At 46.2% G+C, this 14,454-nt stretch overlaps 1 protein-coding gene across 1 annotated transcript; it reads left to right on the top strand.

The window, feature by feature from the left end:
- The first annotated feature begins 731 nt into the window (after window positions 1-731).
- Window positions 732-13,431, top strand: SLC25A33 (solute carrier family 25 member 33). Its single transcript, XM_021537785.3, has 7 exons — window positions 732-937; window positions 6,165-6,344; window positions 8,558-8,635; window positions 9,725-9,825; window positions 10,598-10,664; window positions 11,962-12,242; window positions 12,881-13,431. The coding sequence occupies exons 1-7, from the start codon at window positions 888-890 to the stop codon at window positions 13,081-13,083; spliced, it is 960 nt and encodes a 319-aa protein (XP_021393460.1). The 5' UTR covers window positions 732-887; the 3' UTR covers window positions 13,084-13,431.
- The last annotated feature ends 1,023 nt before the right edge of the window (window positions 13,432-14,454 follow it).

Raw genomic sequence — 14,454 nt, forward strand, 5'->3', positions numbered from 1 at the left:
CGGGCTGGAGCCGTGCTGGAGCCGTGCTAACCGGGATGGAGCCGTGCTGGAGCCGTGCTAACCGGGCTGGAGCCGTGCTAACCGGGCTGGGGCCGTGCTAACGGGGCTGGAGCCGTGCTGGAGCCGTGCTAACCGGGATGGAGCCGTGCTAACCGGGCTGGAGCCGTGCTAGCCGGGCTGGAGCCGGGCTGGAGCCGTGCTAGCCGGGCTGCAGCTGTTCCAGCCGGGACCGGCCAGAGGGCGCTGCGGGCAGAACCCGCGGGAAAGGGAGCGTTTTGGTGAAAAGGGAGCGTTTTTGTGAGAAAGGGAGAGTTTTTGAAAAGGTGAAAGATGAACCGTTTCGGTGAAAAATGGACAGTTTTGGTGGAAAAGGAAGCGTTTCGGTGAAAGAGGGACCGTTTCGATGAAAAAAATGGACAGGTTTGGTGAATGAGGGCCCGTTTTGGGGAAAGAGGGACAATTTTGGTGGAAAAGGGACCGTTTTGGTGGGAATCTCGGTGCGCGCCGAGGCCTCCCTGCCAGCTCTTCACCAGCAGCGCCGCCATAAGAAGCCTGTGCCCACCCCCCGATAGCGCTGCAATAGCCCCACACATTCCCGGCACGTTTGGGGTTAGACGAGCCTTAAAATGAAATTTTTTTTTTTTTTTTTTTTTGTCTTCGGCTGCCCCGTGACGTCACTGCGGGGCCGGGCTCGCCGCCGTGACGTCACGCGCACCCGGCGGTCACGCCCCCCGGTGACGTCACGAGCGCGCGGCCCGTTCGGCGCGCGGCCCGGCGGGGACGGCGGCGCCGGCAGCGCCCTCGGCCTCCTCATCCTCATCTTCCTCCTCAGCCTCAGCCTCATCTTCCTCCTCCTCCTCCTCCTCAGCCTCCTCAGCCTCGCCGCCATGGCGGGCGGCCCGCAGGAGAACACCCTGCTGCACCTCTTCGCCGGGGGGTGAGTGCGGGGCACCGGGGCAGGGCCGCGACCGCTGTGTGAGGGGCGGACGGACGGACGGACAGACCCCGCTGTGCTCCAGGGATGGACAGACAGACAGACCCCGCTGTGCCCGAGGGACAGACAGACCACACTGTGCCCGAGGGATGGGCAGACAGACCATGCTGGGCCCGAGGGATGGACAGACAGACAGACCCCGCTGTGCCTGCAGGACAGACACACAGACAGAACCCGCTGTGCCCATGGGACAGACAGACCCCGCTGTGCCCATGGGACAGACAGACAGACCCACTGTGCCCTCGGGACAGACAGACAGACAGACCCGCTGTGCCCTTGGGACAGACAGACGGACCCCGCTGTGCCTGCAGGACAGACAGACCCGCTGTGCCCTCAGGACAGACACACAGACAGACCCGCTGTGCCCGCCAGTTGGGTTTGCTGTGTTAAAAGCTAAAAGCAACAGCCCTAACCCATAAACCGCCAGCAGAAAGTCTTTGAAAATTAACTTATTCCAGTTCTTTTAATAGTAGTCTAGGCAGATAATTGTATGGTGTAAATCAGGTTTTAATCATCCATTGTGCAGATTAAGTGCACTTCTGGCCTTGTCAGAAATAGTTTATTTTCATTTTTTAACAGCTAAGTATCTAAGAGAATACTCCTTAGTGCTTCTCAGCTGATGGTAGTTAGGAAGCCAACGTGAAACCTGTGGTTAGTTAAAATCTGTCTGATAGTAGTCCATTGGTTTTTCTGTTGCTTAACAGGATACTTCTGTTTCCTCTGACATGTCCCTAGAGCCATAGGTTTATTTAATATAATATTAAACCAAACAAATCTTAAGTTTTTCAGAGACACTGCCCTTCTGCTGGCTTGCAGCCTCTGCACTGAGTCCTCTGTCCCCTCTGCCTGCCCCACTTGCATCAGAGCAGTACCTGGAGCCTGGGCCAGAAGCAGGACCTGAGTGTACACGTGGAATTTGTTTGGATAGTAGCAGCGCCCGTCCAGAGCTTCTGGTGTCCTCATGTAACTCCTCAGATTATAAATAAATAAGAATTTTAAACTCATCAGTGTTTTAATCTAGTGCTGGAAGTCAGCATCTTCCTTGGTGATTTATTGTACCCTGCCCTCTGCAAGGATCCGGTGCTTTGTTTTGCAGAGAATGTAAAAGGAGCCCATTCACTTGAAATAATTTTGGTAGAGGCATTCTTGGTATTATGGTTTTTGGGAAGGTGGGGATGGGCTGTGGTGTCGGATTAAGAAGTAATTCATGTCTTTGTGTGTGCACGGAGCAGGCAGGCCAGAGATAATCTGAGGGGCCAGAATAGAATGTTGAGCACTTCAGAGGCTGGGAGTGATGAAATGCACTTGAGTGTTGCAGAGTGCTCTCCAGTTGTTGAAATAGATGGTTTCCTATTAACCAGGTTATTCAGGCAGGCAGACTCGTTGGCCCTTTAGTTTCTGTTCATTCTGTTTCTGTTTAATTCTGTTCTTTTCAGGCTTCCAGTGGCAGCAGCCAGCCAAAGGGTGCTCGTGGGGGGGTTTCAGGAGCAGCAGAGACAGCAATACCCCAGCTGCACAACACACACGAGCGTGGTTTCAGCTCAGGGCTCCTGTCCCTGAAGTTGTTCCTTGTTTTTTTTGTTTGGAGAAAGAGGTTACTCCATGTTGCTCTCCCAGCTGGAGGAATGCTGGTTGCTACAGGGATTTCCTAAGAAGAGGCAGCGTTAAGCAATGTGCTGATGCTGACAAACGGTCTGGGAAATGTTTCCACCTGTGAAGTGAAGACAAGCAGTGTTCACCTGAAGATGTGTGCATGGCCCAGGACTGGGAGTCGTGCTGGGATTGACTGTCCCACCCTGCTCCTGGTTCAGGTTCCTGTGCATTCCCTACCTCATTAACAGTGTGGCAGCTCAAGGAACACAGGGAATGCTTACAGGAATAGCTACACCTGATAACAAATGATTAGGTGGAAATTGATTGAATGGTTAATAACATTAAAGCATTAGGAACAGTCTGTATTGTCCTAAAACTCAGTTTCCTTTGGCATCTGAGAGTGCAGAAACGTGTTTGGTTCACAGTCTGGACAATGCAGTAATGAATTATCAAAGGTGGAACCTGCTTTCCTGTTTCTGCTGTGCATGTCATGCTAGAGCATGTGGCATGTTTTAGAAAATCAATATAATTTCAAGTACACAGCAAAATGTGTCAGGCTGGTTACGAGCTGTAACTAGGCAGCTCCATCATCTTTGTGATCTTGTCGGTGGTACTCTACTGGAAGGACTTTGTTCTGCAGGATTTCCTTTAACGTTCAGCATTGGCTTGATATTTGTATTAAGAATATTGCTCAGTGATTAAATCTAGGACTGATGAAGCGAGTCTTCATTAAGATTCTTGGCACCTCTATCAATTGTGCTAGTGGGTGCTGAGGGTTTATTTCAAATGTAGATCATTGATACTTTGAGGGTGGACTCTGTACAGGTAGAAACCTGTCAGCAAGAGAGAAATGGGAATTGGATTCTGATATGTGTGTCCTCTGCATGTTTTTTAAACATTGTCTCTTTATGGAAGTAAATTATTTTTTTTCTTAAATGTTCCACTGACAATATGAACTCTGAGCTGTTGAAACTCATCATGCTGGGTGTTAGAGGATTGCATATGCATTAGCAGAAGTACTTAACTATTAAAGGCTGCATAGATTAACTGGATTATTAGACTGAAAGGCAAGGAGTGGGCTAGGAAGGCAAGAAGACAGCTGATGTGGGAGAGAATATGCCAGAGAGGCTAAAAAGCTGTGGGGCAAGGAGTCACTAGACTGAGCAGCTGGTAGTTCAGAAATAGAAAATAAAGTTTCAGTGCTCTGAATTTATGAATTGTTACTGTCAAAATATTGTTTTAATGTGAAATAAATGGGGACTGAAGACTGAATGTACAGTAGTGGAGCTTTGGTAGATAAAGGAATTGGGAATTAAGGCAATCAAATTACCTTAATGAAGTTCCCCCAGACCTGCAGTTGCTCTGTTGATTAGTCAGGAGTTGATTGCACATATGTGTGTCTGTATTGGATAGACACAGTTGGAAAGGCAGCAGTGAGGGGACACTTTCTGTTCCAGGTAATGGCTGAGCTGTGAGAACAGGAAAGGTTTTGCTGGAGAAGCCATTCCTGATGGGGTCTCTTCCCCCGAAATGTCATTTCAGACAAGTGTGAGCAATGGGAGAAGCCTGACAAAAGAGAGAAGGATGAGCTGAAGCCATTTCCTCCTGAGCTGTGTGGACCCACAGAGGGCTCAGCTCCAAGCTTCAGTACACAGAATAATCAGGGGCCTGATAAGGTCTGTGAGCACTGGTGTTTCAGAGCCAGGTGACACAATTCCAGCTGCTGTGCACTCTGTTCTGTCATCAGCTCAGTGATCCAGTCAACATTGTAAAGCTTTCAAAGGGATGAAGGCAAAGCTCTTTCTTACAGTGCCTGCCATTGTGGATTGTCCCTAGTTTAGGTTTCCATCCCTTTCAGCGAGAAGAGGAACTGAACAAGCTGTTAAATCCTATCACCAGTCTCCACAAAAGCAGTTTCTTCTGGTGGGTGCATTTGCATTTGAAAAGCACAGTTTGGGCTGGACTTGGACAGAATCTTGCAGAACCTGAAGCTGTGGTGAGGAAGTTGTGTTCCCCGGCCATGTGGTCTGGGGTGTTTTTTTGAGGATTTCTGTGGTTTCACAGCCTGGGTGGCCACGCTGTTAATGCACGTGTGGGGACTCGGGGGCTTTGGCAGTGAATGGTTTCTGCTCATATAAAATAGATGGTTCTGCAGGCAAAATAAGCTGCATTCATGAGCTGGTGTGCAGCTACAGCTTGGATCTTTTTGCCATTCTTTTGTTGCCCTTTTCCTCGTGTTTAAAAAAAGATTCTCTTGGTAAGGTAGTTATGTCTGGAAGGAGCTTTAGAAAATACCCACTAATACCTTTATTAATGTCCTTCTGTGGATCTCTGTTCCCAAATTAGTGCATGCAATGTTCTTTAGCAAGCAATGCATGCACAAGAAAAAGGGTACAATTGTTTTTTTAAATTCATCTCCCTTTCATGGAAAACTACCAAAATTTTAATTTCACATGAACATCAAAGAGATTTAAGTTGTTGCCCCCTGGTGTTTTCTAAGGAAAATAGTAAACACGAGTTTCTGAAGCAATCACATGCTTTGACACTTGTGCAAACAAAGGAAATATTTCCTAGTCAGTTGAGCTGTAGTAAATGCCCTTGCAAGAAACCTGAAATATTTAGTTAAGTCTTTCTAAATACCAGTGTGTTTGAGTAATAAAATGTAGCTATATTACCTTTTAGCCAACCTCAGCATTATGTTTAATCATAAAGTTTGCCAGAAGGAACATTCAATTACCTAAGAGGAACAACAGCAGAGAGAAAAATAGTTTGACCAGTCACATTCCAAATCACTGATAAAAATTAAAATTAGGACTCATACACTTTATATTCTTGGCCCAAGGTGCTATTTTGAGGCTCAGTCTGATTGTATTAAGATGAATATATGCCTATTATAGGGTCATGTCTGTATAATATTTCATTTTTGTCCCTCTGTTACCAGAGTATGGGAGGTCTGTTCTTTAGGAGCCTTTCTGCCCTATTATTCTGTTTGCCAGCCCTCCTCCTCACCCTTGCTGCTTCCTTCCCTCCTTCCCCCCTAAAAAAAGTTGATATCTATTGTTCTTAAGAGTGCCTAGCTTAGTGTAGTTTTGATATTTGCCGCTTCTGAAGGCAGTTCTTTAATCATAAGTACTGAAATGGTGAAGAATTATATTATGTTTTTCATTCTCTAGTCTCCTAATCCCCAGTGGCTTGTTCTCATCTGGCAGCTTCCTGCTTCCCATAAGAAAAATCCATCCAAGGCTGTGTCTGTTTTGGGACAGCAGCCTCTGAAAGATGGATGCCATGGAAGGTTTTACAGGCAGCATCCCAGGACGTGGGAGCAGGCAGTGGTCTCCTGACCCCATGGGCAGTCAGGGATGTTTGTTGGTGCTGGTATCACCTTTGTGTTTGTTTCCCAGAGCCATCCCTTCCCCAGGGCATGGGAACAGCCTGCCCTGCCTGGTGCCAAAGCTGCCTGTTTCCCAAAGACTTGTCCAGTGTGGAGTAAGGAGACCAGTCTTCAGATTAATTTCTGTGCACATCCATGCAGCAACGTTTGTCACATTCTGCCTTCTCTTGGAATTGTGCCTTGCAGGTGTGGAGGAACAGTTGGAGCCATCTTTACGTGTCCCTTAGAGGTGATAAAGACAAGGCTTCAATCTTCAAAACTGGCCTTCAGGACTGTCTACTACCCCCAGGTGCAGCTGGGGACCATCAGTGGGGAAGGAATGGTCAGGCCAACGTCTGTGTCCCCCGGGCTCTTCAGTGTTCTCAAGTGAGTGCTGCTCCTCCTCTCATTCACCATTCCTGGCACACTGATCCCAGTTCCACTTCACTAAAATAGAATGTCCTGTGGGGATCCTGGGGGCTTTTATCTTCTGAGCTGTCCTCTGCTATGAGGTGTTGTCTTTGCTGATCATTATTGTGCATCCTGGCTATACCTTAGTCCCTGTTAAAAGCCTCGAGTGGTTCAGCCTGCAGTGTGTGATGCTCTAGCTGCTCCCTTTCAGATAGGTGTTCATAAAGAAGAGGAAATGTGATATTATCTAACAGCTGCTCAAAGTGCTACCAGCATCTGTGACAATCTCAGCTACTGCATGTTAATACCAAAGCACCATGGATTTATGGTCAGACCTCCTGCAGATGGATTGAGTTTGTTTGGGCAGCCCAGGGTGATGCAGAGGTCCTGCTGAGATCAGGTGGCAGGAGTGCCAAGGAAAATAGCGACCAGCAGTGCAAGCTGAATGATTTTATGTAAGGCCAGCACGCCTGGCAGACTGCCTGGGGAGAAGCTGCACAGTTATATAACACTGGAGTGCTAATTCAAATTCTCTGCAGAGCTCTCTGGCTGGAGTCATTCTGGGACTTGAGTTTCTGTATTGTAAACAGCCTGCTCTCCCCTGCCAAACATTTCTTTGTCTACTCAGAGGTGAGTCTAGAGCAATTCGTGACTGAATGCATAAGGCAGTGCCAGTTGCTTTGATTTTAATGCCCTTTCCTTTGCTATCTTTTCACCTTGCAGCACTGGACTTTAGGCAGCTGTAACTAAAGAAAGTGATAACTTTTAAGGCAGAAAGATCTTAATTCATCCTCCAGGCCCATCTTTTTCTAGGGTTGTCTTTTTATTTTTAGGGACAAGAAATGGTTTTAAATGGGTCAGCCTTTTAATATATTTATTAATCTCATTAAATTTGGTGACTGGGATGTTGATTTCATTTCACTTCAGGAATTGCTTAGCTGTGTGTATTGCCAAGTTTTCAACCCGATTACTTTAGATGCTTGAGAAGTGAGAGCAAAGTATTTCTGCTGTCATTCCCTTGCAGGCAGCATCTGTGAGGAGCAGATAATGCTATTGATTATGACCTGAGAAAATACAAATGTTTGAAGAAAGAAATGAGGTTCGGTCCCTTGCTTTTACTCTTTCATCCCTTTCTCAGTCCTGATTGTTGCCAAACTGGACAGGACTTGGACCTCATGGTTTGGAAAATTGTATAGCTAAGGAAGGAGCCCTGCCAGTAAAACAGCTCTGTGAGAGTTAAAGGTGTTAAGTGTAAAGGCCTTGACTATTGTAAATAGAAAGAAAACCCAGAGGGCAGGTTCAGCCTGCTGCTGATGGAAAGCACTCCAGAAGGACAGGCAGGTTTTGTCTAATCCATTTAAGATTCTGATGAGTTAGCCCAGCTGGAAGCTGCAGTCGTGACTGTTAAATGACAAAGAACAAGTAGTTGGTGGATCTGTCTCCTTGGAAACACTCAGCCCAGGAGTTTATGCAGAAAGTTCAGCTCTGCTGCAGAAAACAAAAGTGTTTCAGAAGCTCATGTGTCTCCTCCTGTCTAAGGAGGTTGGGTTGAGATCTGTGGGGAGCACTCTGAGCAGTGCCAGTGACCAGGGAGCAAACTGAAAGCCTGCAGCTCCCGTGGGTGCAGTGAACTGCCCAGAGCACCCAGAATTTCCTGCCTGCTTTTCCCATGGTGAGCTCAGTTCAGAGAGCTGCTGTCTGGCACACTGCACTCACATTGTTTGTTGTGGGATTGCCACATTCAGCCTTCTTGGGGGGAAAAAGCACATCCCTGGGTAATTGTGAAAGGGAAAAGGATTTCTTTTTCCATGTCTCCGTGCAGGAAGCAAACTTCTGAATTGCTTAGATACAGAGAACACAAAAAATATTCTTTGTTCATCAGAGTCAGCTATCACTGGGTTCTCCATGAAACTTCAATTCCTGACAGCTTTCAAAGAATGGAAAGTATAACCTCATGCCATTTGACATCCATTTGCCTGTAGAACACTGAATTTTATGGAACAGTGGTTTTTACTCAGTGTATAATTCCACTTATTTTGAAGTGTATCATGTAGATTAAAATCTAACAGCTCCACAAGTCATAGTCTTTGCTTTTGTGTAGGTCTTTTGGCTCTCTGCCTGACAGAACAAGAAACTAACTTTTAATCCAAATACTGTCTTCTCCCTCCCTGTTTGTTTTTTATTTTAAGGTCAATTCTGGAAAAAGAAGGACCAAGGTCACTCTTCCGAGGACTGGGTCCAAACCTGGTTGGAGTTGCACCATCAAGGTAAATAGTTAAACTCTTGCTAAAAGCTGTGTTTAAGGTGCCATCACAAATTTTACAGTGCATTTGTGATTCAAAATAATAGGCCATGAAGTTATCCCATCTGTAAATTGAGACATGTGTCTGCATTCTGCTCAGTGTACACACCAAGAAATACTGATAAAAATCTGGTTTACACTTCTGTGATACTGGAAGGTGCAGACTAAACAAGGCACTTGAATGCCAATTATACTCGAGTTCTAAGTCATTGAAAGAGCCACTTCTGAGCTTAAAAAGAAAGAGAAAGCAGTGCAGAGAAATCTGTAGGTTAATAATTGCATTATTCTAATGTCCTGCTTCCCTTGGACACATAGCAGTGCCTCGCTAGCAGTGAGTGGGAGCTGCATGCCAGGGGAGAGGAGTTGCTCTCTGGGCCTTGCTTGCCTAAATTCTTCTCAAATGAAAAACTGCAGCTGAAGGGGAAGGAGTCTCATTGCTGCCACCCAGCCCCAATAGGGGTGTGTGTCCCTCTTTCAGCAGCAACAAAGTTTGCTTGTATTTGGAAGTCTTACAGCACCTCAAAGGTCCCTCCCTGTGACTGTCCTGTTCTTGGCAGGGCTGAGGATCTCTGTGTCTAGGAAATGATAAAACTCATTAGCAGTTTGGATATTGGCAGGTGTTCTCTGCCTCAATCTGAACTAGTTAGAACCAGTTTTCCAGTCAGAAAGGAGCCTGAAGAGAGGTGAGCTCCCTCTCTGCTCTCCTAGGTGGGATGTCCCCGCACAGAAGCAGGGAATCCCATTTCTGTACAGGTAGCCTCTGCAGCAGGGCTCTGGATCCAGGGCTCTGCTTCTCCATGGAATCCACTCGTGGTGTCTGCAACACCCTGTGCCTCCCACAGTGAAATATTCCTGCCCTGTGGGTGTCAAACTGTGGCACTGCAGTGTGAGGGAGGAAAGAAAACAAAAACCCCCGTGTCCATGCAGATAGAAGTGGTCATGTGGAGACTTCCTCAGAGAGTTCTGGTTTTCAGGGGACTGGGCAAAGAGCAATAATTGTCTAGTTTGACATTGTCTGGTTTACATTGCTTTTCTTCTTTTTTTTTCCCCACAGAGCTGTCTATTTTGCATGCTACTCCAAAGCCAAAGAGCAGTTTAACAGCATGTTTGTGCCCAACAGCAACATTGTGCACATCTGTTCTGCAGGTTCTGCAGGTAATGTTTGTAATTCCAAGAACAGAGGCCAGTGTGTGGCAGGTGCTGAAAATGTGCCCTTAATCTGAGGTGCTATATGCCAAAACCCAGGAGTTTGCAGCTGGCCTTGTCTACAGAGGAGCTGTTTTTCTGTTCAGCATGGAAATATTTCTAGATTGTTGTTTACTAATTTAGGATGGTTTCTTTTTTTTTCCCAACTGCAATGCTCTGGTCATGTCTCTTAATGCAAGGAAAAAATATTAGTAAAGACCATTAAACTTCTGATACTGCTTTTGCCAAATTGTTTCAGGATGTTGTATTTTTCCTACCAGGCTGGGAAAAATTAGTTTGTTCTTTTAGGAAAAATACTGCAGAAGAGCTCCCCTAGTTCAGTCATCAGTCACCAGAGTGGTCACTAAAAATAATCACTCCCAAAGTAAGCCCTTAATTAGGGGTGGGTTCTGTTAATGAGCAGCTCAATGGCACCACCTACAGCCCTGGGGAACACGAGTCCGGTTCAGGTTTGTGTCCCCACGGGTTTCCTTTGAGCTGGAGTTCCAAATCCAGCCAGTCAGGAAGGCATCTTGTCTGCAACAGCCTTTAGGAGCATGACACACATACTAAAATAGGTGCAAAAAGGAATAATCCATGGGTTGATGCTTCCTAGATTCTAACATTAAATTGGAAGCTGTGCACCTGTGTGGCTTTTGAAAGTGTCTCACTGCACAGGGTGTAAGGCTCATGGCAATACAATGGCCTGGCTTCAGCTGCACTTCTGGTCATGTTTTTTCAGCCTTTATCACAAATTCCCTGATGAACCCTATATGGATGGTGAAAACAAGAATGCAGCTGGAACGGAAGTGAGTGACTGATGGGGTAATGGGAGCCTCTGGGTGGCTACAGGAGCTTCTGGAAAACTGAACCATTGTGGTTTTACTCATGGCTCTTTGTGCTTTGATAGGTCTTGCCCAGTTTTTTCCCTGACTGTCAGTTCCACCTTTCAAGCCATGTTTCTGTGTGGGTACAGAAACTATTGAGAAGGATGTGGGAATTGCCTTGAGTGCTGGGCTAGGTTCAGCCTCTGGTTTCACTGTAAATCTTTAGTTTAGCATAGCATTATTTTTCTCTGTGTTGCTTACAGAATCCTCTGTAGTTCTGGGGTTGAAGATGAGGACAAATGTGTTGAGGGCAGAATGTTGTGATACAGCAGTGGTGGAAGCTGTGGGAGGGCTGTGAGAGCTCACGTGGGCGGCTGAGCATGAGGGTGGAGTCTGTGTCTCTTTTGGCAGCCTCACCTGCAGTGGTCCCAGCTCAGACAGGTGAGTGTTACTGCAGCCAGCCAAGGCCACTGATCCCAGTCAGACAGGTGGGCTGCTCAGGAGGTAACCGAAAAGGTGCTGCCTTCAAACTGGGATGAACACACAGCAGTTTATTTCATATAACTTCTACAGGCAATAAGGATCTGCTGCAGTGCTTTAATGTTCTTTTGCCTCCTTCACCACTGTGTTACTGTTAACCACACATCCAGAACACAGAGGGAATCTGACAGCAATTTCTTTTAGCTGAATGCTTCACAGTCACTGGTGGATATCAAAGCAGTAAGGGACTCTGCTAATAACCTGAATGCTTAAAATGGAAATTCATTCCTGCAAGGACATGCTAGGTCAGATAAAAAGGATCTTATAAGACACAACAACTTTATAAATAATTTATAAGACTTAATCCCAGCACTTTGCAGGGTGGCACCTGTGAACTGACTGCTGCTTCTTAAAATGAAGGATCATGTCTCATGCAGCAGACCTCTGTCTCTTGGCCTGCTGAAGATGGCTTTAAATGCAATCACCAGTTTGACACAAAGCAGTGTGTCTTCAGCGCTTATTGCCTTTTAAGGCCTTGGTGTGAGCTGTGACAGACTAGATTGAACTTGAGCTGAAGGAATTATGAGTGTGTATTAGTGAAGTAGCAAAGCCAAGTGTGCACCCTTGTACAATGTGTGCATTGTAGTCCTGCTCTGTGCAGCTTTCCTAGGAGAAATTTGGAGTAAAACTTAGAGAACCATTTCTGTAGTTATAAAAAGTATTGGAAGCCATAAGGGTTTTTTTCAATATTAATTATTTTTCTTGACTCATGGTATGCTGTGTTCTGTTTGTTTTTTAGAGTGAGGGGCTCCAAACCAATGAATGCTTTGCAGTGTGCTAGATATGTTTACCAGACAGAAGGTGTCCGTGGTTTCTATAGGGGCCTGACTGCCTCCTATGCAGGGATTTCGGAGACCATTATCTGCTTTGCTATTTATGAAAGTTTAAAAAAGCACTTAAAGGAAGTCCAACTGCCCCCTTCTTCTAATGGAACCGAGAGGACCTCAACAAGCTTCTTTGGACTGATGGTTGCTGCTGCTGTTTCCAAGGGCTGTGCCTCCTGTATTGCTTATCCTCATGGTATGTTAACCCTTCCATTTATGAGTGCAGTACAACAGCTGTTGTCTGGAATCCAAGGCAAATGCTGGGTCTAGGGCTGTAAAACCCTTAGTTGTTTGAAGGGCCAAATGCTTGTTACTGTGGCTTCTGCACTGGCATTTTCAGTACTGGTCCCACTATTCCTGGTTAGACATGTGGCTGGCAATTGGGACTTGCTAGTTTAAAAACAACTCAAAAACCACCAAAAATCTGATTGCCTAATGTTTCTGTTCTCCCCAGTAGCCTCAGCTGGGTAAGTACCCACAGGATTTTGTGGTCAGGTTGTGGGAAGCACTTGAGGACTGAATGATGTTAGTCTTTTTGAATAGATGCGAATTACATGGTTGTGTAGAAGGAGCAATATTGATTCTGTGAGCATCAGTAAAGCATTTAGATCTGTATTAGCTCCAGTGAGCCAATCACTCTAATTCCACATGAAAGAGAACTCCTCTTTAACTCTTCCTCTTGCCTGAAGGGCAGCATGTCCAGGTTCCATGGCTGGGCGTGCTGGCTGGCAGCTGTCCAGAAGGTTTCCCCATCCCTGGGGTTTGCAGGCAGGAGTTTCCTGGTCTGGCACGTTTCTCCTGGGTAACTGTGGGCTCTGGTTCCCTGTCGTGCAGAGGTGATCCGGACACGGCTGCGCGAGGAGGGCACCAAGTACAAGGCCTTCGTGCAGACAGCCCGGCTGGTGGCTCGGGAGGAGGGGTACCTGGCCTTCTACAGAGGACTCTTTGCCCAGCTCATCCGGCAGATACCAAACACAGCCATTGTCTTGTCCACCTACGAGTTAATTGTCTATCTCTTGGAAGAGCACGCAAAGTAGCAGAGCCAAGCTTCCTCTTACAGACTGAAGACCAATTTCTTCCTTGAACAAATAGTCCTTTAAGAGACTGTTGCTGGTGGAAACACTACAAGTCTGTGACCAACTGTGGATATTTCCTTTTGGACTCATGCTTTCTAAAAGGTCTCAAGTCATTAATGTTAATAGTTAATTATAATTTTTTTTTAACTTGATAATTAAACTACTAAATTAAATTACACTATTTAATTTAATTATATGTTTGTCCTTTTCCTTAAGCACAGCCATATGTGGTCAAGGAATGTACCTCATATATCAAGTGATCTCTTGGACTGATGTTCATTAAAACTGTATTAAAACAGGAGAACTGGCTTGGACATTTGAAACTGTCTTCTTACAACTGGATCATATAGCTTTTGAGCACTGTAATAGCCTAAGTGTCCAAATAAGTTTGAGAGTAGATCTGTTTTTTTTCAGGGTGCATCGTTCACTGCTGTGTGAACACCCTGAGGTGTTCAAGTAGGACAGACTTGTTTCTTTGTTTGGAGGGTAGGAGCTGTGCACACCAGCATCTCTTTAAAAAGCCACTTGCACTGGCAATATGATGGTGGGAGGCTTTTAGTAAATTCTGTACGTTTAGTAAGTTCCATGGCCCCTGTGCATTGGGATACATGGTTATGGTGCTGGGTATGAACAGATCTGTTCTGGCTTTTAGACCTGGCTTCGGTGCAGGCCTGAGAGCATAAGGACAGCCAGTGCCTGTGGCCTGGCTGCTCTGTGGAAGTTCCATGAGAGAAAGACTTTCAACAATTCTCATGGTACAATTCTTACCTTTCACTTACAAATCAAATATCCTGCATACTTGAGGTTAGTTCTTTCAAAACCATTAGAATATGCTTTCATTTTAACAGCCTTCACCCCCCTTGTATTGCAGCAGCACCTTGTGACTAAAATGTGGCACATAAATTACTACTGATAGTGCAGGATAACGTATTTTAGAGCTCACATGTAGCCTGGTGTTTTGCTTTGGCCATACTCTGCCCTTCTGTTCATCAGTGTCATTTGCTTTGGCAGCTGAGACAAACCCTGCAGCATCTGAGCCCAGCTTTGGCCTTCCCTGCCAGTGGCAACAAGGAGCTCCTGCTGGTCTGAGCAGGTGCTGAGTCCTGGAGCACCAACAAGTGTTTTTGGGGAGCTCTGACTGCAGGGACTGCTCCCAGCAGAGCTGCCTGGACTGGGGAGCAGCAGGGACAGCCTGGCAGGAGTGGGGCTGCCTGGGATCAGGTGGAGCTTTCAGGCTGGGATTTGGTGGCAGCAATGGGATGGGCTGATAACTGCATTCCAAGCTGCCTGTTTGTTCCCAGGAGACCCCAGCTGATGACTGGTGCTGGAGGT

The sequence above is a fragment of the Lonchura striata genome, chromosome 24 (assembly GCF_046129695.1).
Source record: "Lonchura striata isolate bLonStr1 chromosome 24, bLonStr1.mat, whole genome shotgun sequence".
Lineage (NCBI taxonomy): Eukaryota > Metazoa > Chordata > Aves > Passeriformes > Estrildidae > Lonchura > Lonchura striata.